Source organism: Orbicella faveolata, unplaced genomic scaffold, assembly GCF_042242905.1.
Source record: "Orbicella faveolata isolate gen_17 unplaced genomic scaffold, um_ofav_v1 contig_1, whole genome shotgun sequence".
NCBI lineage: Eukaryota > Metazoa > Cnidaria > Anthozoa > Scleractinia > Merulinidae > Orbicella > Orbicella faveolata.
The window spans coordinates 21,506,527-21,531,939 of record NW_028301536.1 but is presented as its reverse complement, the minus strand read 5'-3'; the positions used below and the strand labels follow the sequence as shown (position 1 = coordinate 21,531,939).

The window sequence follows — 25,413 nt, the reverse complement described above, 5'->3', positions numbered from 1 at the left end:
ACAAAAAATGCCATCATCTAAGTAGGCTGCTAAAGAGTTTCTCTACATAGGTACAAAATAAGGTTCCTGGTTCACTCTGGGAGGGTAGGGATTAAATTACTTTTATCCTTTAGTCTTCATGTTGGAAGGGTGGCACATACAGAGGAACAATTAGAATACATTGTGTAAGGGCTACCGTAAAATTTAGCTTATTTCTATGTTAAAAGAATTTCTTTCGGGGTGGCTTACTATCGCAATTTTACAGCATACTTAAAGTCTTGCGCACTAGTCAATTAAACAAAATACTAACATACGAACGCTGATTGGTGAAAAGCCCGAAACAAAGAACACCTCACATACCAGGTAACTGTTCAAGTGCATTTTTGACATTCGACTTATCACGGAAAAACCATTCTACTTTGCGTTATCCATTTAAAAATTAATGGCGTAAATAAGAGGTGGCTAGATTTTTATGCCACCTATGACTATTGCTGATAAACGGAGCTCAGTCACGGCATTTTGAGCTATTTTTGTCACGTGAAAAATTCCCTCTAAATTGACGAACACCTGAAAATAGTAGTTTACTAAGAAAGAAAAACACCAAAGAGATAACAATAGCCACGAAGGAACAGGGATGGTTAAAGATGGAGAAGATTAACACGGATTATAAACAACGAACTTGAAAAATTTAGGCTTAACTTTACAAGATGCACGAACTGTGACGTAGCTCCTTTAACACAGGCTAAATGTTACCTTCTTCATTCCCTTTGATCTTCATTAGCTCCGCCACAAGAAGCCTCTCTGTACTTCCGTCGTCCATGTTCTTCGCGAGCCAACGCCCACAAGAAAACCTGCCCAAGTCAACCAGAATCATGTTAACATGGAAACATGTAACAGACTTTTCTTCCACGACCCAAGTGATGGGTATCCCAGGAGTCATAAAGAACCATGCTCACCTGTAAATATGTGACGTCACTTCGTTTTTGATGATGATTTGTTCTATGAACCAACCTGGGCTGTAACCTGAAATGAACGGAAAAAGTGATTGAAGTGAATTAAATTGACTTTTAGTTACCTTTGCTTCAGGTTATGGAAATGGAAGGGTGATTCAAAGTAGGGTTAAGACGGCGCCGGAGCTTATCCCGGGTTCTATAGCATGCAGCGATCAGGAGTATTTCTACCCCCCTCCCCTCCCCACTACATGGCTGGCGTGCTAAACCAACACAAGGTTCTCCTCCCAAAGAAAAACAACAACAAACAAACATTCAGTTTGCCGGTACCCATTTACACACCTGGATGGAGCGGGGCACTGTCAGAGTGTTCAACATCTCGTCTAAGAAAACAACGCAATGAGCTCAACCCGGGAAATCGCGCCGCCTCTCAAATTTTAGGTATAAACGTGCGTTCTTCAAGGAAATAAACTGTCTTCTCGCTGGTTCCCATACATTGCTCTCGCACTATTTGGGACCATTTGAAAAGACGCCATATGTAGCGCAGTATCTCATAGGTAATCAACGTCTACATTCTCAAAGCCTCAATGCTAGGCTTTGTATTGGTATTTGAGGCAAATGATAGGCTAATCACTGTGGGCTGTGACAAGGATTTCAAGTGAAGCTAAGTGAACAAGGTTAAATGCAAAATTAATACCGTCTCTAGATCTCACTCTGTTTGACGCTGCAAAGTGAGATCTCCCTTCCGCTTGGCCGTAGGAGATCTGGGTTCAATATAGACACTACTGTATTCTACAGCCGAGTACAGGCAAGTCCGGTTCCTAAACTCGACCAGACGCGAATGATCTCAGTATATCAAGATTATCAACATTATACATCGGGAAGTTGGTGCAGCACTTAAACGCTTACAATCAGTTCTAACCATAATACTGAAGGTAGATAAGAGACTGCAAATATGGCAAATGTTTTATCTTTATGTCTTACCTGTGTTATCGTGTCCTATTCTGAGAGTCGTCAAAACTCCCAAGTTTGCGTGCTGTAGACAAAGAAACATTGAAGACTTCACTGGACAGTTATGGAGAAGATAGTTAATTCAATCTTCTGTGAAAAAATATTCATCACAATCTGATCTTTTTCCATGGTAGTGGGTTCTGAACAGAAATTTTTGTACGGCATAGTGATATGAATGAATCACAAGTACAATGGTATTTTTTACGATAACTGCAGAATTTCTCGCGCGCTCATTGGCTAAGCGGACAGACACATAAATTTATAATTTATGCGATGCGTCAACGAGCGAGAGCGGACAATTTGTTATCGTAAAAAACAAACTAACGTCAGTTTTTCATGCGTCTGTCCTGTTATAGACAATGAATTTCGTCGTAACATTGTCAAAGCAGTCTGCAGATCCACAGCTACTTTGACAATGTCATGACGAAATTCATAATCAATAACAGGTCAGACGCTTGAAAAACTGACGTCAATTTGTTCAATCATACTGCTATCATAAAGGGAGATGCCAAACCCATACTCTGACAAAAACCTAGCTTTCTAACCTATCAAAACAAGTAGCTACAATTGCAGAATCGTATGTGTGACAATTTCCAAGTCAAAACTGCACTTCGTACCAAAAAGGAGTCAATGCTTTGTTTTCTAAACGTTGTGTAGTTCCTCACCTGAAATCTGAACTCGTTCTCATTCTTGGGTATGTTCATCACACCTGTGTCTGTAATGCTTCCAGCAAGGGTCATCCATGACTGTGCTGTGGTGGTACCACCACCCAACTGCTTTCCGGTCTTAATCACCACTTTGTATGTAATGGCTGCGTAAATACGCGCGAAGACAGTACTTTAAAATAGCTCATCTTGAAAAATTTAGCCAAAGTTTGTAGTTCTTAATCCGTCTCCATACAGCTGTAGTCCCGAAACTTAGCCCACTTTATCTTTTTTTTTTGTTTTAACTATCTGATGTTTTTCTCCTTTGGTATATCATAATTTCAACGCTGCCTTTGATATGAAGATCAATTTCAAAATCACAAAAAAGATGGCTTTACATTAAGACATTACATTAAAACATTAAGAAACGACACAATTTGTATGAAAACCTTCAATTGCAAAAGATTTTTCTGATATACATTATACGACAGGAGACAAATAGGAGACGTGAAGGCCGTCAATGTTTTCCAGACGGGTTATATGAAGATAAATTTAAAAGAGATAGAATGCAACTTCGCGAAAAGAGAACGACGAAGACTGCATTGTCGGAAAACAAGCTTCATGTGTCTGCAGTCTGAGTGCGGCGCTTCCAGACAGGGGTAATGATCTCATTGAGGATACAGTACACCTTTGCTTCACACGCTTTATACGCTCAAATACATCACACGCATGAAAACCATTTACAATACTCGAAACTTTATGTTCTAATTCAGGTGGTTTCCCCCACGACTCCTGTCTTCCTGGGTCTTTCTCAGGATAGCATACCCCTCTTCGACAGCAAACACTGACACAACGTGAAGAAAACTAAACAAAGTACTGACCTGTGTTCTGAAAACCATTTGTAAAGCAAAAGAAGTCGACGGCGTTGAGTGAAAGAAGATGATATAAAAACTGCTCCTTTTCCTCTTCTGTTCGCAAGAAGGCGTAATCTTTATATCTCTCCCTGTTACAGAAGAAGTGGATGATCACAGAACTATCAGTACTAGGACTAGACCACGATCAGTTCTTTTTCCCCTCTGTAATCTTAAGGTCCATTCGAATTCTATGTCTACAATGTTTTTTTTCTAGTAATCTTTGAAGTTTTGCCTTGCACAAAGCGTTGCGATACCCAGGATCTTTCATCTTCACAACCCTCTCGTCCTAGGAAGAATGAAGGCCCTGGGAACGAAGCAGAGAGCGGGGGAATACTCAATACGGAGGTTGCTGCCCTACACAGGGTGGGTATCTTAGGTTTTCTCTGTTCTGTTTTCAGCAGCACCCCTACCCCAAACAACTCAACCATGGGATAAGGACACCCCCCTGATTCAAGGTTGAGTGTTTTACTGGTTTTCGATGGGTTTTAACCATTCACGGTCCCGTACTGATCAGCTCTCTGATTAATTTGATTGGCACTCATCGGAAGAGCACTCTACAAAACACATTTCCTCACCTGAGAAGATCTGTATTTGTAAGAACTTGTTTCAGGTGCTTGGAGAGCACTTTCTTCTCTAGAGCCAATCTACAACGTGAAATGTAAGACAATCATATTGTTAAATACAACTCAGCTGTCAGAAATGATATGGCTCACTCATTTGTGCTCACCTGATCCATGCTCGGGCATGTCCAACGTCTGTCTTGATTTCTACCATACCCTGCACGTGACTAACCAAACAAAATCTAAGTTATCAAAGAGAAACACAATATATAACATCCAAGCTACATAAATTACAATATATTTTTTTAACAATATTACACGTGATGTGAGACTACAGAGACACAGAGAGAATGAAAAGCAGGCCACAGAAGCTAAATTTAGCTGAGGCATAGCCTGCATAGCTGTAGCGGTTTAGTTAGTCGGGGTAGACTAAGCCGCCAGCTCCGCAGGTTAGCTGAGGTGTAAACCGCAATGTCCGAGTGCATTTACTGTTTGATCCTTGGAGTGGGTACTTTACAAGTTGCCCAACAAATTTCTAGCACTATGATAGAAATGTTCATAACTTTTGTATTTCACGGCAGAAAGAGTAACTGGAAGCAGTATTAACTCCAAGAGCTGGAGAGTGTAGAGTACTAGTGGAACAGAACAAAGTTCACAGCAGTAAACCACATGAGGTTGTGCATATTTTTGACGCCCCATGCTCCAGTGAATGATGAGAAGCTGCTGTATGACAGTTATATCAAAAGACCTAAGAAGACACAGATCAAGTGGTGCGAGTTTGAAAAATGGGCAAGGTCGTTGTGTTATGTACTAGTTGAAGACAATTCACTCTCACAGTGCCTCTATTTACTTAGGAGAATCACTGGCTACCGGCAAATTGTTGGCACAGCCTGACAGAATGCTGTCAGGGAATAACCTGCAGTGGATTTCACTAGCATTGTAGACCCTTCATGCATCTCTCCTCTGCAGAGGCCTCTTTCGTGCTACTGTACCTTGACCGATCAGGCTGACAGTTTGGAGGCTGAGGAGAATCCACCTTCCTGTTCTCTAGAGAGTCTCTGCAGAGGAGTGAGCCTTCATGCTATGGAAACCACAGTAAGCAATTGCCTGATATGATATAGTTACACTTAAACCTTTTAACTTGACACAACACTCCACATTCAGGGGTTTGATTAACATTTTCAGTGTGAGGGCAACTGGTTTTCATAGGCGGGCAAAATATTTTGAAGTGGACTTCTTTATAAGAGAAACTTTCCACCAGAAGGTCAAACCAGGTGGGCAAAATCATCCTCATGGCCAGTCAATTTGCCCGGTGCCTAGCACTAAATGGAACCCCCGCACATTGATCATGTTGTTTTAAAGTGGTATACCTCATGTCAGCTAACACGGAGCTGATAGTGTTCTGCTGTTGAGACAGCTGAATGGACTGCAACATGTTTGAGATGTCAGGTGATGTACATCTCCTTCCCATTTGACTCTGTTTGTCTGTTTCCTTAATGGCTGAAAAACCACACAAATAAACAAATAAAATTAAATTAAATTGCAGTCAAACCTCCTTCTATAGTCACCCCCTTAAAACAAAAAGAAAATGTAAATCCTAGAGGCACACAGCAATGTATCTATGCAAGGAAGGTTAAAAAATGCAGTTTGTATGCAGCTGGGAATTTATTACCAAAAACCCAAAAATCCGACTTTGCACCATTTGGGATGTTTTTAAGCTTGCTTTGGATAGAGTTCCCAAATTTATGGCCAAAGGACTCATTTTTTGAAAAATATGGTCAAGTGATGTAAGTCTCTGCTTTTGAGCAGTGTGTGACTGAGCCAATTCAAGTGTCTGACTGGGGGGTGTCTGTTACGGTAACTAGGAGAGTTGTACTACATCAACTGAAAATGTCTAAGAGGCTTAACAGCTATTGGCTGTGAGAGCTAAGTGTGTATAAAATGGGGTGATAAATTATGCAGATCATATCATGTCTGAACTTAGGGTTCAAAACAGAACTAACCAATCATTAAGACAAGAAGGAGGATGTTAATAATAATTATTAAAAGTATACATTAAAAACAAAATCTGGAAGGAGAGGCAGCCCTACTCCTTCACAAACAGACCCTTCCCTTTCACAACCTTCCCTTAACAATCATTACATCAAGCTGCTTCATTGCAGGGTTAATTACACAGCTCTGTCTGTGTGTCAACAGTGTTATACCTGCTTGGGGTGATAAACTGTTGGTATCTTGACTATATGAAGGATCGTCTTCTATCTCTTCACATTCAAGTTGGAAAGTTAACAAGTGTGACCACACTGCTGACTTACCCTGCATGGTACAAAACAACAGGAATTTCTCATCAGACCAACTTAGAACTGGTAAATTATAATCAGCAATTAGCCCTACAAAGAAATATACCTAACATAATCCAGAGAAAAGATCTTTAGACTTGTAATAAATAATACCAAATCCACAACATCTTATTGTGCTCAACTACTTAGGACAGGCTCAGTAAACACTTTCAAGTGGCTAGTCTGATTCTCAGTTTGGGCGGGTGAATTAGGATTATCCCACCCCTTTAACCTCTGAACAGTGAACTGAGGAGGGAAGGGGAGGAAGCCTGTAGGGTGGGTGGGTGCAGGGTAGGCAGAGGGCCAGTTAAAAGTAAAACAAGATAAGCACAAGTAACACCTTTTCATTTATCAGAGATCCAAGTACACCACATGAGCAATAAGCAACATTGTTCATAGCAGTATACCTCTCTCGTTTGCAGTCCATGGCTCCAAACCCTTTCCAGTAGATCACACAAGCTGGCTATTAATGTATTCTCCTCCACTCCTGAGACATTAGCATCAGAATGTCCAAGATCAACTGCCTCCTGTCCCATCTTCTGCACCAGAATTTTCTTTGTCTAGTCAGAATAAAAATCAATAATAAAAATAGTTTGTTCTTTCATATGGTCTGGATCACAGGCTGGGCGAGAGGTAATCTTCTTGTCACTGTATGTATCAACAAGATTTGTTGGCAACTTGGTGTATATTAATCAGGCATAAACATTACTGAAAAATTCTTATCCTCAGTAGACTACGAGTAGTCCCTCTTTAGCTTAGTCTGTTGTGCATAACATGAAAGAAAACTGCGAGAAAATAATGGCCGCATGAAATCCTGGGGGCGAGGAGCACACAAAAGGAGGGACTACCACCTAAGCAAGAGAGTTTGAATAACGCGTTGCTCTCACAACGCAAGAATATGATTGGCTTATGTTAGTAGCATTGACAACATGTTGTCAACATTCGAGATATGTGTGACATCTTGCAGGAATGTTTATCTTGCTTTCCGGCAATAGAAAGCTTTGGAACCGGAGCGAATCAAGCGTTTGAATTGCGCTTCGCAAACCGTGATGTTCTTGTGATTCTGCCAACAGGCTTTGGAAAGTTTTAAATTTATCAAGTGTTTTGTTTGGCAAAGAATTCTGCCTCAAACCCGACTGCAAGCGTGTTAGTGATTTTGCCGCTCAACAGCATCGTCCAAGAACAATTCAGAGAATACAAATTCTCTGAACTTGGCCTAGCTTTCTGCCATCCATTTGAAAGACTGAACTGGACTTTCACTTGAAACCGGACTTTCACCTGAAACTTTCCGCTGCTATCATCAAACATTTCACCACAGTTGGATGATCTCCTATTTCAAATATACATAATGTAAATTCTCAGTTGAAGTTCTGCATATGAAATGTTTGCAATGGCTTTTAGATTTACACTTACAGACACAGCAAAAATTGTTACAAGATGCCTCCTTTGCCTTCTTTGTAAAACTTCTTTGGCAGTTTCACTGAACGAACACTGAACGAGAGGTATACTTCTCACAGCATGTTTTTGCCTTGCTACTTGAAGAGTAGAGCAAAGCAATTTTATTCAGGATATCTCCCAGGGTTATTGACTACAGGCGATAATAAGAGGATGTCAAGATGAGAAATCCTACACCGAGCAATCACCCGGCTGGGAAAGGTTAAACTCCCGGGCTTAGGTGGTTGTCCCTCCTTTCACGTGCTCCTCGCCCCCAGGATTTTGCACGGCCATTTTTTTCTTGCAGTTTTCTTTCGCATCACACACAACAGACTAAGCAAAAGAGGGACTACTCATGGTTTATATCCTCAGTTTCTGAGCATTTTCTTTTTTTCAAAATTCATGTTGAACATCCCCATCACTTTTACATGCCATACTATCATCTTATCTCACGACAGGGAGAAATCCTTTACTTATGAGATTGTGTCACTAAACATTCTCGACTGACATTATAGATTGTGCAACCCTGCAGGAGTAAACAGGATAACTTTGAAACTAATTTCAATCATAACTGCCATTACCTTCTGTCTGCATTCCTTTAACAGTTTCTCAATGAATCCTGTTTGAGGCTCAAGTCCCATGTCTCCAAACTGAGAACTTTTGGCTTTTGTCTCCTGCAGGTATTTCTAAAAGGAAGACCAACAGGGAATAACCACAGAGTTTGTGGGGTTTGTTCCCCAGAGCCTCATGCTAAGGTCTATTGTTTTAGACTGAATTTTAATTTATTGAAATTGGTCTATTGTAAGGATGTGTGTCAAAAAAACAATTACATTGAAAATCCTGTACTGTTTAGGTCACTTAAAATACACTTCGCACTTAATACTTTTTTCACATTTTAGCGAAGAAATATATGCAGATTTTGAGGTACTTTGATTTGGGTTAACATTAATATTGATGAAAAATGAAATGGGACCCCTTGATGTCCAAACGTTCAAGTGTGAACCTTTCAAGCTTCCAATACTATCTTTAGAGTAAAGACTGTCAGACTACCATTTAAAGGCACACAGTCATGTGAGTGTTTGACATAAATCACGTCTTAAATTGTAGCCTATTGTCACAGTGGTTAATCAGAAAATGACTGACCAGCTATCAATTAAAATAAATTCTACAACTCATAAGTACTATCCTTCATCTATGTGTATGTAACATGTCATGACACAACTTCTCAGTGACACAAGCAAGGTCTGACATAAAGCTTAAGAAAAGAAGAAACACCTAGTAAATTGATTTCCACAGATACTAAAGTGCTTTAAGTTGTCAACTGAACCAATGCTGTAAGTGATGTGAAGAGTAACAAATTATTTCCAATTCACAGCTACAATCAGATAGATGTCAAATAACATTATCTGCTTGCTGTTTTTTGCCACAGCAAAGCTTCAGTTACATGAACATAGAAGCAGAATATATGACATTTTTGTTGCACATTGCCCTTGCATGATCACAAAAATTACATCCAAGCCTTTAGGAATGCAGAGTTAAAAAGACAAGAAGCACAGAGTATTTATGAAGCAACACTATTGTAGTACAGTGAGGCAAGAGTTTGACATACATGTACATGTAACATACCTTCATTTTTGATGCTAGTATATCTCTCATCTTCTTTCCATTCTAAACATGTCAAATGAATCAGATAGGTTATCATCTCCACTTTTCAAGCACTTCATTTTTACTGTGTCTGGAAGTTCTCTATTTCACAAACAATGGCCCAAAATGTTGCTTATGTTAAGCAGTACTGAAATGAATTTTCACTTAGAAAAATATTAATCTACAGACATCTCTCTTCTGAATATAATTTAACAATATCAGGTCAACATTAATGACCTTCTGATATGATATTGAGCATTCCTGTATTATATGTCACCACACCCACTGAAAACCAATATCTATCCTTGTAACGCAATCAGTATGTATCAAACTTACTTTATACGGGGTGGCTGTAACTAACATCACATTATTCAGCGTATTTGTCAGAAATCAAACCAAAATGTGAGCTCTAGATACATACATCTGAGCTGAATGTGCTTTCAAATCATTAAATTATAAAAAATATAAAATAACGTTCTTAATTTGAAAATTATTTTAATACAGCTCAGCATGAATCAAATTCTTGAAATGCTCTTGTGCTCAGCAGGCCATTCAACATTGATTCCCTGTTACTTGCATATGTACTTGCGTGATTTGTATCAAAGTATTGCATGACAATAAACTTAACACATTTGGTTGGCTCAGCTACCAGCCGGAAAATAATATTTGTTTGAGTTGTACACATGAGTATGAAATGTTTGTGGAGGTAAGGAGAATTGTGACAATTACTGACCTTTAGCAGTATCTAAACCCTAGGTATATGAATAAATATTAAATATTATTTTACTTTTGGTTTACAAAAATAATTGGAGAAAAAGTATTGTCATATGAATACAGGTCATAGCTTGTAAACTTCCACCCGCAATAACTATTCCTAAATGATTATAGTCTTGTCACTTGATAGCTAAGCTAAATGTTGAGCTGGAGAAAGTATACGTTTAGCTCTTTACTAATTAGCTGTCCTTAAATGTTGAAAAAAAAATGCAGTATTCCATGTACCTCGGAAAAGCATATTTTCATTCCATTAAATACAGTCAACTCTCGCCTTTCGGACACCCCGCTATTATGGACGCTCACTATTATGGACAATATCCAGATCCCCAGCAAAAGCTATAGAGGTTTGACTGGAAATGACTCCCACTGTTACGGAATTATGGACACTTTTGTGGTACCAAAATGACAATTTTATTGTTTCGACTCTTGATGAGGCAGACACCAGGTACTTCAATATAACATGATTATGTAAAATTACAGTCTGCTGTTCATCATTTGTCAAAATACACTTCAAAAGACTTCTGGAATGTTTATTTTGACATCAATTCTTTTTCTGTCTGCACAATAGTCCTTGCTTCACAGACATTGTCTATGTTATTTATTGCATGTTAAGGACACTCTTTATCTCACACCTCCCTACTATGAACTCTCATTATTAGGGATTTTAAACGACGTCCCTGAGCGCGTCCGCTATAACAAGAGTTGACTGTACATTGCAAGTAAATGTTTCAAACCTGAGGGGAATTAAGAGAAAGATGTTCAGATTGCTGTTGTTGGCGACTCTTTTTTCTCCAGTTCACTTTAGAGTGATGACCACTGATAAAATTAAAAAACAAAATAATAATATCACTTACTATAAATCGCTGTGTAAAATAAAAGAAATAACTGACCTTAGTCAATTTATGTGCTTTATGTATAAGCTTGTTACATATGTACCATCTAACATCAGCTAAGGAAATTCATTATTAATTTTAATTAATGTTAAACATTATTTCTTATCACCTAATTATTAGTAAGAATTAACATAAAAACTATTTACCTCTTGGTATTTGGTCCATCGCATAAAATCTCTGTGTTCAAGGTCATAAAGTATCCACTACCATTCACTCCTGTAAGAGACCAGTCCTCTATTATTAATAGACTGTACAAAGTCGACTAAACAATGAAGTCAGTAAACAATAGAATCACATTAAAATCAAGACTACAGTGTAAGACCAAAGTCACTGTCAATCTATCAAACATGAGGCCCATAAAATAATTGAAAATTGCTTTACTTACTAGGCATTTGGCTAACATCAGGGGTGGCTAGTATCAGGGGGAGATCTAGGGGGAGGGCGTAGGGGTGTGCATCCCCCTTCCCACCGAGATGAAGCCTTCTTCTTCGTATTCACTTTTCAAATTTGTTCTCTCCAGTCAGTTACGCCATTCCTTAGTGGTGCACACCCAAACAAAAATCTTGGATCCGCCCCTGAATATTACACTACAAATTCAATCTTTTCTCTCTCTCATTAGTTTCAACTTTATGACCCAAGCTTTATTACAAGCAGACTTATCTTTTTAATCACTGGAGATTACTGACACTAAATACAAGTGTTGGTAGTGATTTGGTGAATGGAAGATATCACGACACACCTTTCTTGTCCAAGAGCTGTAGCTGATGAGGTTGGGTTGCCATATAATCAACAGAGTTGGAACGTCGCAAGAGCACTTGGACTAAAGAAAGAGTAAACACAACATTCAGTGATGCACTTAACTGTGAATGCCATCAGTTGTTATACTTATAGGCTCAAGAATGCTGTTCTCGCCCAGTCTCTAAAGAAATCAGTTATCCCCTGGCTTTCTCGGCAAGTAATTATGTTCATTGTAATCCTCCCTTTATCCAGACACTCAAGAGTTCAGTAATCCAGTTATTGGATCAAGAAACACACCTTACTCATTCAAAGCAAAGGTCTTTCTTTCCAATAAATTTTGCAATTCTCACATACTGACTAATGTTTTTTTTCTTTTATTTGAGCTCTGAAAGGTTTACATGTATACTGAACAGTGTTTGTGGGAAAGAAACAAAGGTTGACTTGTTAGACTTTTATACACTCAGTGAGAAAACAACTCCCAGGAAATAAAGTACACATGCATCATATACATGGCCAGCCTATCCGTACTCACTTGCATTATTGAGGGTCATGCATTTCTCATAAGATGGTGACCGAGTGACCCCAAGTCTTGTTTTCAATCCGAGCACACGTTGGTGAAACACAGCTAACCTAGGATCAGGGCCTTCCCACTTTTCCATTATTTTCATATCAATGAAGCTCGCAAACATCTGTGTCTCAGTAAATGGGGAAAGAAAAGGAAGATATTGCTCTGGTTGGTCAGAAAGGAAAGAAGCTTTATCAAAGTTCTGCATTTGCTCTCTGTTTGATGTCCAATCTTCCCTGAGGTCTTGCTGCGGCTGAATAACGAATTTTTCATACCCCAGCAAAAGCTGCGTAAATCGATTTGCAAAGATTTCTCTGACAGCAGTGTTCAATTCATTCTCATGCTGTTGACTCCGTGAGATTTCTTTTGCTTCATCACCCAGAATATACTCATTCTCATTGACAGCAAATTGTTGAAGTTGAGTATCAGAAAAAGACTTTTCCAAGTTTGATGCAACGGTTGAAATTGGGGCCATTATGCCTGTTCTCTCTGCAATTGCTGCGATTGCTTGTAGTCTGGGATTTTTTGCAACATCCAAACAAGTAGAGGATTTAGATTTAGGTACTTTAGGTTCAGTTGAAGACCTCCGTGCCTTCGCTCTGTGAGACCTTTTTGGTGAGTCCTTGTGTTTAATTTTCTTTGCTTCTAGAGCAGGTGACCCTGAACTGGGTGATCCTGAAAGAGGTGACCTTGAGGAAGGTGACCTGGAGCGAGGGGATGCCTGTGGAGACCCAGAATTACTTCCAGTTTCATAATCAGAGCTGCCATTAGCAGTTTGAGAGAAACTGTAGTCTTGTGGAACTTCTAAAGAGTTTTCTAAGCTGTTTCTTCTACTTCCTGGTCGAATCTCATTGTCTTGAGGTATGTACACATTAAACGTTTTAACAATATCATTGAGTTCTTTAATCAACTCCTGCTCATCTGGAAATACAGGGAGATCCTCTGGTGTTGTTACTGTGCAGTTCTCTATGTCTACTAAGCAGAGGGAAGCCTGTGAAAGTAATAATAAGACAACTTTTAAAATAAAATGATTGCAACTGGAAGCAAAATCTAGGGGAAGCCAGTCGCACCGAGATAATTTTCAGTCTTAGATTCTTTTGACCTGACATTGGAATCTCAGAAGCGTTACATTTATGATGCGTAGCAAAGTCTCCTTTTTTTATGTTTCACTTGTCTCCATCTCAGTCTTTGACTTTTACAAGGGTCTTTGCATCTTGGTTGAGTCTCAGTTTTTTCCATTATAAACCCCTGAACCTACCTGATTTCTAACATCTTAAAGTTTACAAATAAAATAAGTCTCAATACAAGCTTTGAGGTAGCTTATCAATCTGGTACACACAACATAAGTTTCCAATGTCTCCTTGCAGCTCAAAGCAACAATTGCCATTTAAAAATATAATCTTATTCTATTGCTATGGAATAAACCAAAGTTACAACAATAAATGCACCTCGGATGGGAGAGCAAGATTCTCTTTGTCCTCTGCAGAAGCACAAAATATTCCCATTAAGAATGGCACTGGTGCATCCAGGAAGTGAGAAAGAGCTGCAGGTAGAATTGGAACATACACATGTTGCCAAATGAATGGAAAAAGAATGGTTGTCACACTCTCTGCCACCAGCATGAACTTGTGGAAATCTGTTTAAAGAGGAATTGAAAAGTTTAGGGCCTTCTTGTGGAAAAGCCCATGATCAATAAATTTTGTTTTGGTTATTTCAAAGTGTTTTCCACTGCTGATTTTAACTATAATAATAATAATTATAATTATAATAATAATAATAATAATAATAATTATAATAATAAAAATAATAATAATAATAATAATAATAATAATAATAATAATGATAATAATATTTAGTGAGGGAATCCAACTCGCCAAAGGCGGTTTTCAGTGGAGCCCTCCTAAATAAAAATCACCTAAAAATGACATAAATAAGAGTTACCTAATAAATTACTACAAGCTAACATAAATAAGAGTAAAAAGAGTTCATATTAGTTAAAAAGTTAAAATTGTAAAGATTAAAATTAGCTAAAATCATTCAAAAAAGTTTAACATTGTTAAAAGTTTAATTGTTAGACAAATCAATGTTTACATGTTGCCTGCAACACTGGCATAATGCTTACCAAGTAATCAAATTTGCTGGGACAAGGGCAGGGAAGGCTTGTAAACTTTCTAAAAGTCCTTTTCAATAATACTTCCCTAGGTGGCTGAACACATCGCTCGCACTTGTAACTTCCTCGCTAGCTTGATGACCACCCTTGCGCTTTGCTTAGGGGCAATGATTAAGCAAAGGACCAAGTAATGGCCAGCTTGTGGCATGTCTAGGGAGGCTTAGTGTACATGTAGGAGTGAGGCTGCAACCCTCTAGGTTTTTGACTCTAAGATGGCTGCCAGATATCCAAGCAAAATTAGCCAACAGGAGGAACGATTATCAAAACATACATTAATTATTTATTATTATGCCTGGTGGTTAATGCACATCCTGATCCCAGGTAGACAATGACTGATCTCTCTTTTATCTTGATCCATCAGGCTCGATGTAGAGAAAAAGGCTTGGCTACCAGAGGGATTGGAAATACTGTAAAGAACCGTTACTATTTGCTTTTTTTATTTTTACGTCTAGATAAACCCCATATCTTACTCACCACTAGATAAAAGAAGAATTTGTTGTTCCAGTAGAGTGCATGTAAACAGCCTCACAACATTCTCAACACCAAGCAAAGTAAAGAGCTCTTTGAATGAGTAATCAAACAGAGGAAGCTCATTCACACCAGGTCTCTGACAAGTGATACTCAATTCACAGGAATTAAATCTCATTGTTTTTCCAGCTGGTGGAAGTGGCACCTCAAACAATAGGTTGTAAATGTATGATTCTAAAGGAAGTGGTAGATTTTCTTCATTCTGTACTGCATAGTACATCTGCTCTAGGAAACCCTTTCCAGCAGAGATAAATGGCAGTGGCATTATGATGCAAATTGATTTTGATACTAGAAGAGCGTCCTTACTAAGGTCAAAGGACTTTTTGTTCGAGATATTACTCATGTCAGAGCTTGTGTTTAAATGTTCACTATAACTTGAAGTTTCCACAGAACCAGTGCTGTTGGTAGTTATAAAAACTGGAGATTTAGAGCGAGATCTTGATTCAGCAATTGCTAACTCAGCATCGTGCATGGCCTGCAGTGTGTCCATAGCTTTACAGATCTGAGGGTCTTTAACAGCTTCATAGAAAGTGAGCGCGCAACCATAAACCCTTGAGCCATCTTCTCGAGTGATGAGGAAGGAGTGGAAACGTGGTTCATGTTGTTCAGTTTCCTTTTTAAATGTCAGTCCTTGAGGTAAACAGAGCTACAAAAAGAAACAGATCTTGTATGTAAGACATTACACAGTAAAATCAGAAAAGCAGAATTTATACAAATTATATTATTTATCAAATGTAATTTTGTCAGGAGGTTATCAGGCGATTTAAATGGAAGTGACATGAAAAATTTGAGTTTTACAAATATTAAACTAAGTACTGTAGGTAATTATCTCTATGGTTTAATCTACAGTTAGTAGCACTTAAGTTATTGGTTTAGGCACAATTATCATGTCAAAGTGAAATCATAGTGTACTCTGGAGACAATATTAATTTACTTGTACATGTAATAATACTGATTGAAAGTACTTTTTGCTTGAAGTACATTTTGTGAAAATCCATCATCCAACAAATTTAAGAGGTACATGTACCACAGCTACATGTACTACAATATTTAAACACTGGACATTTTTGAACCCCTTTGAATGTACATAATATGAAGATTGCAGTTTTCATTATCTATCCTTCTGGATCAAACAATATACCATACAAATCAAAACAGGACCACAATGAATATATCTGGATAGTCATAATCAAGTTCTACATGTAGGTAATTTGGGTTCAACTGATTGGTCAGGAACCTTACCATACGGACGGCATCTTCATCAAAAGGATTCCAGTCAACATTTGAAGGAAAGTGCATCAAAACTTTGGCTTTATAGGAACGTTCCAGAGGAGATCGGTGCAAAGAGTCCCCTACATCATACATCAGAAACAGAACAGTAACAAGTTTTTAAACCTTTCAACATCTTGCATCACTGAACAGTGTTTTATTGGGAGGCATAAAACTGCAAAGTCAGTGACTAGAAAACTTTCGCAAAGCTGTGGTCTAAGAAAAATTATGAGGAGTCCAAAGGTTCCTCGCTGTGAAATCCTGGGTGGCCAGCACTTAAGCTTATATGAAAAAAGGAAGTTTTTCCAGTCACCCAAAGGCAAAAGTTAGTTGCTTGTGGCATCTGGGCGCTTCTAGAGCACAGCCCTGTTTTGTTAAAAGTGATGTCTAATTAACAGCACAGTTGCCAAGGAGACATCAAAATCTATAAGCAAATGTTCCTTTATACATGCACATGCAATTCAATTGTAAAATGTAATGTAAAAAATGTAAATCTTTAAATTCTCATTTTAAAATCTGTTAAGCCACATAATTTGGGAGCAGGTTGTTTGCATTTTCTTTTGAATTTTTCTATTGCAGAGAGTTTTCCTGGTATGAGTTCAAATGACAGTGTCTATTGATGGCAATGAATATTGCACAGTCATGCATGGATACATGTTCATCTCTGCAGTAGGTATGATAATTTGTGAAAGAGTAAATTTAAACATGGTTCAAACTGAGTGTTTATTACTTATCCTTTGGAGTCTTTCACCCTTTTAGAAGTACTAACAAATTTTTAAGATAAGAAACTGCTCACTGTATGTAAAAACAGGCATGTTATGTCTGATATACATTAGAGCATGACAATGCAAGTTTTATAATCGTACTGGTAAAAATGTACACAATATACAAAAAATTATGGAGCTTGTTTTAATGATGACAGATCTAAACATAGTCTCCAATAATTAACCAACACATGAGATGATTCACAAATGCAATGAGATTTTCACAGAAAAAAAACGAAACAAGAACCAAAGTGGTGAATCAATACATGTCTCTTTGAAGGGAGGTTAGTGGAGCCAATATACATGACTGTATTTTTTTATGACCAGAAGTGATGTTAACACATCTCTGGATTTAGATCACTTAAAGAACTGCCACGTAAATATAAAGGTACCAGAACACGTTCTTATCTTCTAACTTCTGATAAAATCACAACTACCTCTTACAAGATGTTAAACAGAAATCAAAGTGATGTCACCATGGGAATATATGCAGATGCATGTACCACAGGAAGATAATTAACATGTATCATCCTGCCATATGAAAACTTATATATATTGTAGGTTAAAATTATACTTGGGGAATGCAGCACACGCTTTCCAACAAATAAAATTCTAGTTAATATACGACATCTTCGACTGGGCCATCATTCGATCCACTGTTAAATCAGCTGGATCTAATTTTGGCAGGCATGAGTTTGTCTCACAAGTAATTCCCTGAAGCCATCATGCTAAATTCATATACATGCACGGTATAATAATGTGAAAATATATAAAAGCAGAATTCAATTTGCCCATTTACAGCTGAACTAGCCGGACGTAGACATCTGAAACTGAACTGTTATTGACACTGACTTCACAGTATGACAACGGAACAAAACACAAACTAAAAAAAATTCTATAACATTTCCTATGTTAAAAGCACACTCGAAAACATAGATTTTTAATCGCGCATAAACTTCGAAATGCCGACTTTGTTTACTGCTCGCAGATTGTTGAACTGCAGTTAAAATTTACCCTTCAAAGCGCGAAAAACAACAAATCACATCTGCCTACATGTAATCGTTTCTGGAAAAGTCACAGTTCAAAATAAAATAGCGTGGAAATTTTCCACAAACCTGACAACTGATCAGCTTCAAGCCCAGTCACAAGATCTAATCCACTGACCACAAAGTAGTCCGCAAATCTTTGGCCAGAGCTGGAAGAGGACATGCTTGCCGATCTAGGGAAAAATCTAACGTAGACAAGCTGCCATTTTCTGTGGTCTCCTGCTTCACAGGTGACTACCCAGATCCCGCGCTGAATGGAAGCTTCCCTCCTCGTACATCAAGCGCAGAGTGAACATTGATTCATGGGATACTACACGCGCTTGAAGGGAAAGGCGGTCGAAAACTAGTAATATACGCCAAAAAATGGTGTGTTTTTGTACCTTTAAGATTCATGTTTACCATTTAAAGACTACAGGGTGACTCAAAACTCTTCTCTGTTTTTTTCAGGCGTCTGGAGGATACCCTCCTTCCTCAGGAAGTGGTCCAGGGGGTGGTTACTCTGGGAACCCTCCGCCAGTTATGATACCTGGAGGCTATCCGGTAAACTTGCTTTCTTTTTACCTTTCATTTCAAGACGCTTATAACTATCGCTGTAAAGATCGTTTAACAAACGTTGCTCTTTGATGTCAGGGATTTGGGAACCCTCCGTTTTCATTGCTAATACGACAAACTCCACTTTAATTTGAAATGTCTACACTATTGACAGCATCATTTTTCAAATGTTCATCATGTAAGCTTAAGCTCGACTCCCATCTTGCTCCAGTAGAATAAAAAAAACCTTCTCTCCAGTATAAAATCAGCATCCTAATATACAACTTACCACTATGTACCATATTCCTGTATGCATGCACGATTATTGTGCCCATTTCACTCCCAGCTTTGCAACGTACATGTATCAAAGCCTTAGATGAGATAATTCATTTAAAGGTTAAATAGGGAACAGAAAGGTGTTCTCCATCAACATCAACAGCATGCCCACATCGTTTAGCTTCAGACATTTTCCCACTAATTGTGTGGCAGCTAATTGGGCTATGTTTGAGTCCAGTTCAGCTTTGCAAACCTTTGAAAAATGGGTGGCCATGAAGCTCTTCCGAAAGTCTCAGAGGATTAGCTGAGTAAATGATATACAAACAGTAGTAACAAGGGACCCTAGCTCTAAAACAATAGAGCTTTGTGTTAACAAGATCCAATGAAATTAGAGGTTCTAGAGAGCTTCATGACAATAGTAAAAAACTTGTTTTTAATGAAAACAAAAGGGATTTTTTGATCATTTTAGTGTATCAAGCCTGCAAATAATTTTTGTCTATAGGCAGGTCATTTGTCAGGACAGAGACAAGTTTTGACCTGACAAAAAGCCAGTCTGGTCAGACAAAAAAAATTTTTGTCGTTAGAAATTAAAAAGAGACATTTGAGACATTTTGGTATTTCAGTGTAGACTCTTCGCCAAAATATTCGTTGCAAATTCGAATAGCTTTAAAGTCAACTGAGTGTAAAATCACTACTAGCACCAGCAAGGGGACCTCTTTTACATTACATCTGGTATTAATTTACCTGTTGAAAATTGACAAATTTACAAACGTTTATACCCCTAGTCACACAAGCGTTGCCAATGTAACAAGTTTCCCAAGACGTATAGGGAAAATGAGAAAAGGGATGAAACAATCTCCCACGTGGACAGCTTGTCAGTATAAAACCTCACAATAACATTCAGAGACTCGAAAATTGGCTGAAATGAATTCTTCAACTTTTTCTGAAAGCATGTTTCCTCTGAAAACTTTCGGGGTCAATTGAATAAAAAAAATTGCGTAATTATTTAAAATGCGGAATTGGAGGCGGTCGTGACTACAAAGCATGACCACTTTGTACATTCACGCTTTTCACAAAAACATGTCTGTGGTATGGAACTATATTTCAACCACACTGACAGACGTAAAAAAACTATAAAGGGTTAAAAATTAAACTGAGTTTTGATCATACAGACTAGAAAAACATTTGGTTACGTTTTAGAGGTTTTAAAGTTTTTGAAAGCGATTGCATTCAGATAAACGAAATGTGAGTATTTGGGCCGTGTATTCAATTTCCATAATATCTTAATCGGGTCAATGTATTACGACTGAAAATTAATTCCACAACACTTGGTGGTAACAAACAACGAGTAACTACATAAGACCTCAGTTCTAAGTAGTTTTTCAGACGAACATACTTCAGACTAAATGGGGCTTCACGATCTTTCACAATGCCACCGTAAAATGCATAAATCAACACGCAGGACTAGTGGCGCTGATGTGACGTGTTTACAATTCGACATAACATTTGAGATGGCGCACTGCGCATGATAAAATTCTTAGAATTAGAATAAAACAAAAACCGATAACAATGCTTTTTTGCATAGCATTGTGTGGCAGTATAACAAAATAACTTGTCCCATATTCGGACACAAATTTCCAGGTAAAATATTTTTCATTTTAGCAGAAATGCTCGGTCAGAGTGTCCGACCAGGCTAAGCTTTTACCTGTCAAAACCTCAAATTTACAGGACAATAATTATTGTTCGATGACCGACTGTTATTTGCAGGCTCGTGTATACTGTACATGTAGGTGCAAACACATGCGAAAAATAATAATAATAATAATAATAATAATAATAATAATAATAATAATAATAATAAACAAATCTTTAGACAGGATTAACCCATCAGTACTATAAAGTACTGTTATCAAAGGGGTCCTGTAAGATTTAAAAAGCATTAGTGAGGATGGACAGGGTGCAAAGAAAACCAACTCTTAAGCTTGCACTTCAGGCAAGCTGTGTTCGTATGCATGATGTGCTAGCCCAAAAGTCGCTCTTGTTAACCCCTACTAACATGATTTTAAAATAAATTTGAAATCAAATTAATACAATAATTATATCTCTTGCAGTGCTTCTGTAATTTGAATTTGCTCAAAAAATTTCCCCAAAAAAACTTTACTTGCCCATCAGGCAAGCAAAGGACAGAATCCCCTAGCACAACTGCGAAACCTGCTGACCCCAGACTATCAGAAATGACTTTCTTTGCACACTGATGAGTCTCTAAGGACGTTTGTGCTAATTGTTTCTGTGCATCCTTACTGCGCATGCAAATTCACATGCCACATCCTGCATGAAGTAATAAAACGAATAATGATAGGGCGGATGGCCATCGCTACAGCTTTGCCTGGATTTAACGATCTTGGACATTCAGTGACCCCTATTTTTCTTTTGATAAATCAATTTCTCTACAGATTTTCTACTTTTAGCGAAAAAATGAAGAAAATCTATCGACTAGAAGTCTGAGGTTTTTTGCAAAATGCACCATGAATTCTTTTCTTTTTAGCTCTATGTTTATCTGTGCGATGGTTTCAAATGCCTCTGGAAGGGTTGAGTTTTGTGAAAACGTTGGTAACATTTGAAATTATTTATGCAGCAGACCCACTTCCACAAAATATCACTAAGTTCGTTGGCGTCTGTTGACTCACCTTCGATATTTTTAACTATAAATCCGTGTACACCATGCTGAATAACATGCACCAATGTTTCAAAATCAGGGTAGTTCTCCACTTGCTTTTTCTCTGAAACGAAGTCGGTGACCCTCAATTTTTTTTTGCATTTCTGACACAAGTAATTCATTATCTGACTGCAGTAAAAATTTTAAAAAATGTATCGACTGGAAAATTTTCACGCAAACCTTGCGCTATGCGCATATGGCGCATAAAGCTACAAAATGACGCATTATAAAAGTAACTACTGGGCCTGCAATGCACCCTAGTCGCAAACAGCTGGTTGCGTTCGACGAAGTGGAATGCAAACCTAATTTTGACCTGTGGCCTTTCAGAGTTGGTCTCCCTGTGCACGGTTATAGGCTGAAAAAACCACATTCCTGTAAGGGCACCAAAATGGTCACCCCGCTTGATTTTTGCAGGGGCATGTCACGACCAGTAAACTGGTACCGTTTAATGCTAAGACATGTGATAAGACATGTGGCGAACATGTGAGTATGTGAGCAGGCCATGTGAGCTCATCTTTCTGATGGATCTTTCTTTGGCTTCTTTCCATGCAGTCGCCGTACACTTCGCTATTGTTTGCTCTCAGCGTTAGATTTTGGCAAATTTAAATGCTTCGACAGTAGCATTTATCGAAATCTGAGGGAATTGTCCTTGTTTATTAACATGACTTGGCTTTGGGATGATAACCGTGGGAACAGCTACATTTTGATTGCATTTGTTGATTACTTCCAGTTGTGACAGATAGCTCAGTCTCCGGTCGAAATTTTATTGTTTGGAATCGCTGGAAAAGTACTCTAAAGGCAAGATCCGTAAGACTACTTTATTCATCAGGGGAATACTCGAATTAGTTGCACAGAGTTTTTTTACGATAAATGACCATGCGAAACGAGCACGCGATTGCAAATGCTAGCTTAGAATAATGTACGTAATTTAAATATTCTATGAAACTTGAGAGTCTACTGAAACTGGCAGTGTCACGCAACATATCAACAAATCGTGACCTCTTCACTAGCACGGACTTTGACACTTTGCATATCTGACTGTAAAACCTTGGTTGCTGCTGAAAAATGTTGATTTTAGCAATAGTCAAAGGTTGAAAGTCAGCTAGTGAAATCATATATTTACGGTATATATATATTAAAGTGAGAGCGTTGAACGTACTCTCATAATCTCTGATTACTACTAGTAAAATATACACTATTTTGTGGAAAGGATTTTCAGGTGTGAAATTTTCAGTTTAATGACGCATGAACACGAGAGAAATCACAATGTCTTTTCTCTTTAATCAACATTATAAAAGCGTTCGTTTTGTTTCATCCCCAGACCCCTTACTCGGACTCCCAAACAAGATTCTTGCTCAATCCATGTGCTTTCAGTTTTCAATGACAGAATCGGCTCATTTGAATATGTTTTGCATGCTGTAACTAGCCAAATAATATGCCTCCGAAAGTGAAAGTTCCCAAATTGGAAAAGACTCGGAAATTGTTGCCATTTTGCACTGTGAACAACCAGTTGGCCACAACAAATTGTGATCCTGAAAACAACGACCAAGACAAAGCTTCCAAGCCTTCTAGTTCTGAGGAAAGAAAAGCTTTTGGTTAGCATTTGATTGACTATTAGAGAGCTACAGGTGTGTTACAGTATGTACAGTTCGTATATACAGTAGCTCAAGTTTTGAATTGTAAATGCAACTTTACTTGTCACTCTAAATCTAAAACTTAGCATGTCTCGGTGATGTTGATGTCAGACTTCTCAGTGTGTTAAGTTAGATCAGTTCCAGTTCAGAATGTATAGTTTAACTTCAATGAAAGGTTATATAATTTGTTTTCTAGCAATATTCCGTGACTGTACACTTAAACTGTGCTTGAAGTCCAGTAAAAAGTATAAAGCAACAGCAATCAAGAATTACGTATCATTTGTCAAATTTTTTTTATGGCCCCTTTATTTACACTAATGGCCCAAACTTTTTATAAATGGCCCATAACTTTCCAATGCCATGGGCCATACATTGTAGGCTCATTTGCCTGTTTTGCCTTCCAAATCCCTGCTTAAGTTTCCAAGCTCAAGTTTACAGACAGTATGACTAATGTTCAATGCTTGTCATTAATAATAAATGGTGAAACATACAGTGTATGACAGTGGTTTCACAATATTAACTCCATCATTGCAAGTTTTGAGGAGGTGGGCTGCTTGTTTATCGTTCATAAGTATATATCACATTCTTTAAGTAAAGTTGCTACTTCTGCATGTACTACTACAACTGTATTTGCTGGAAACACGATAATCAATAACCTTACTAGTTTTTAGTGGAACTCTATTCTCACTTAACTGTATTTATTTTACAGGTTCCAGGAATGCCGGTGATGCCGCCTGGATATGGTCCACCTGGAATGCCTCCTTTTCAGCCTGTTGCCATGCCAACTGGCCAGCCAATGGGTTATCCTGGTAGCATGCAGGGAATTCCAGCTTCATATCCTCCACAGCTGACTCAACAGAATATGGCACAATCTGTAACAGCAGCATTTCAACCAATACCGAATACTGGATCACCAGTGGTGATGAGTAAGGAAGTTGATATTGATTTTTTATGTACCGGTATTGTACTGCTACCACTTATAAAGCTCAGATTTGATTAATTTTTGGTATCTTTTTTATTACACCTTTCTGTTGAATTCCGTAAAAAACCAGTTTACTACTTAATTAATAATATTACATTAGATATTATTTGCAAACTCTGTCGAGTAAAATTAGGTAACAGTTTACCTAAATGGTACAAAACGCTCCCAAAGGGAAGGAGGATGTAAGGATAGGGCTGGACATTCAGGAAAAAACCTTGCGGCCAGCTGGCCTCTAAGTTTTCAGATTTGGTCACTAGCACAAGTATCTTAGTTGCCAAAAATACATCAGAAGAAGAAGTGAATAACTGTACATCAGTCCTATCCATATTTTCAAATTGACAATTACTGATAATAAGTCCTGCTAACATACATGTAATCAAATTTGATTTAATTGTTCCAAATAGTGAAATCCGATAATGTGTTACAATTTCTTTTCAATGTTTTTAACACGATTCATGAAGGACAATTTTTTCTTTCACATTATTTACAGTTGTCAATGAAAACAGTGCTACAGTAAATAGTGAGGCTAAAATTCAACCACTTTGTCAAGTAACCAGGAGAAAAAACACAACACATACAAAACGGATAAACACACTTGCATTGTCAATTTTCCTTATGTAAGAGTTGTATACACTTTTTTCTCCCCTCCAAAATCTATAACTTATATATATTGTGGCTTTCCAACAATTCAGCAGTACTACAGTTTTCACAAACATCTTAGATGTAGCCTGCATAGCAAGCGTACCCATTTGAAGAGCTTTTCCACATTCTGATCGCCTGTAAATTGGAGCGAGAGCAAAACTTTGATGTAGCAGGGGGTGGTGGGGTGAGAGAGAATTACCAGAATGCAGAAAAGCTCTTTGTACAGGAAAAGCTCTTAGATGCCGATACGGAATGTTGTTATTGAAAGATGTCAAATTCACTGCATATTTCACAAGAAGAACACCATTTTGAAGGCTACATGGTTGTGTGAAAATGAGAAGTATAGTTTGGTATTCAAAAATATATTAATGTTGCAGTTCCAAGGGAGTAATGCTTTAATTATCCCAACAAAC

General features: G+C 38.0%; 2 protein-coding genes across 2 annotated transcripts in view; one reads left to right on the top strand and one right to left on the bottom strand.

Annotated features, from left to right (window-relative positions):
• The window catches only part of LOC110044809 (DENN domain-containing protein 5B-like), a 31,137-nt gene extending 12,690 nt beyond the window's left edge, over positions 1-18,447 (bottom strand). Inside the window, exons 1-20 of the mRNA XM_020750393.2 lie at positions 18,289-18,447; positions 16,383-16,492; positions 15,087-15,786; positions 13,891-14,078; positions 12,410-13,433; positions 11,879-11,959; positions 11,286-11,355; positions 10,981-11,062; positions 9,455-9,496; positions 8,410-8,514; positions 6,802-6,954; positions 6,263-6,371; positions 5,429-5,558; positions 4,226-4,285; positions 4,074-4,142; positions 3,466-3,587; positions 2,606-2,751; positions 1,914-1,965; positions 936-1,002; positions 733-830 (exon numbers count right to left, since the gene is read on the bottom strand). Coding sequence (XP_020606052.2) covers positions 733-830; positions 936-1,002; positions 1,914-1,965; positions 2,606-2,751; positions 3,466-3,587; positions 4,074-4,142; positions 4,226-4,285; positions 5,429-5,558; positions 6,263-6,371; positions 6,802-6,954; positions 8,410-8,514; positions 9,455-9,496; positions 10,981-11,062; positions 11,286-11,355; positions 11,879-11,959; positions 12,410-13,433; positions 13,891-14,078; positions 15,087-15,786; positions 16,383-16,492; positions 18,289-18,382 — 3,502 coding nt within the window. The 5' untranslated portion in view covers positions 18,383-18,447. The remainder of the gene's footprint in view (positions 1-732; positions 831-935; positions 1,003-1,913; positions 1,966-2,605; positions 2,752-3,465; positions 3,588-4,073; positions 4,143-4,225; positions 4,286-5,428; positions 5,559-6,262; positions 6,372-6,801; positions 6,955-8,409; positions 8,515-9,454; positions 9,497-10,980; positions 11,063-11,285; positions 11,356-11,878; positions 11,960-12,409; positions 13,434-13,890; positions 14,079-15,086; positions 15,787-16,382; positions 16,493-18,288) is intronic.
• Positions 18,448-18,470: 23 nt separating this feature from the next.
• Positions 18,471-25,413, top strand: part of LOC110044810 (pre-mRNA-processing factor 40 homolog B-like) — a 30,156-nt gene continuing 23,213 nt past the window's right edge. The window contains exons 1-3 of the mRNA XM_089295386.1: positions 18,471-18,585; positions 18,667-18,759; positions 24,086-24,302. Coding sequence (XP_089151512.1) covers positions 18,583-18,585; positions 18,667-18,759; positions 24,086-24,302 — 313 coding nt within the window. The 5' untranslated portion in view covers positions 18,471-18,582. The remainder of the gene's footprint in view (positions 18,586-18,666; positions 18,760-24,085; positions 24,303-25,413) is intronic.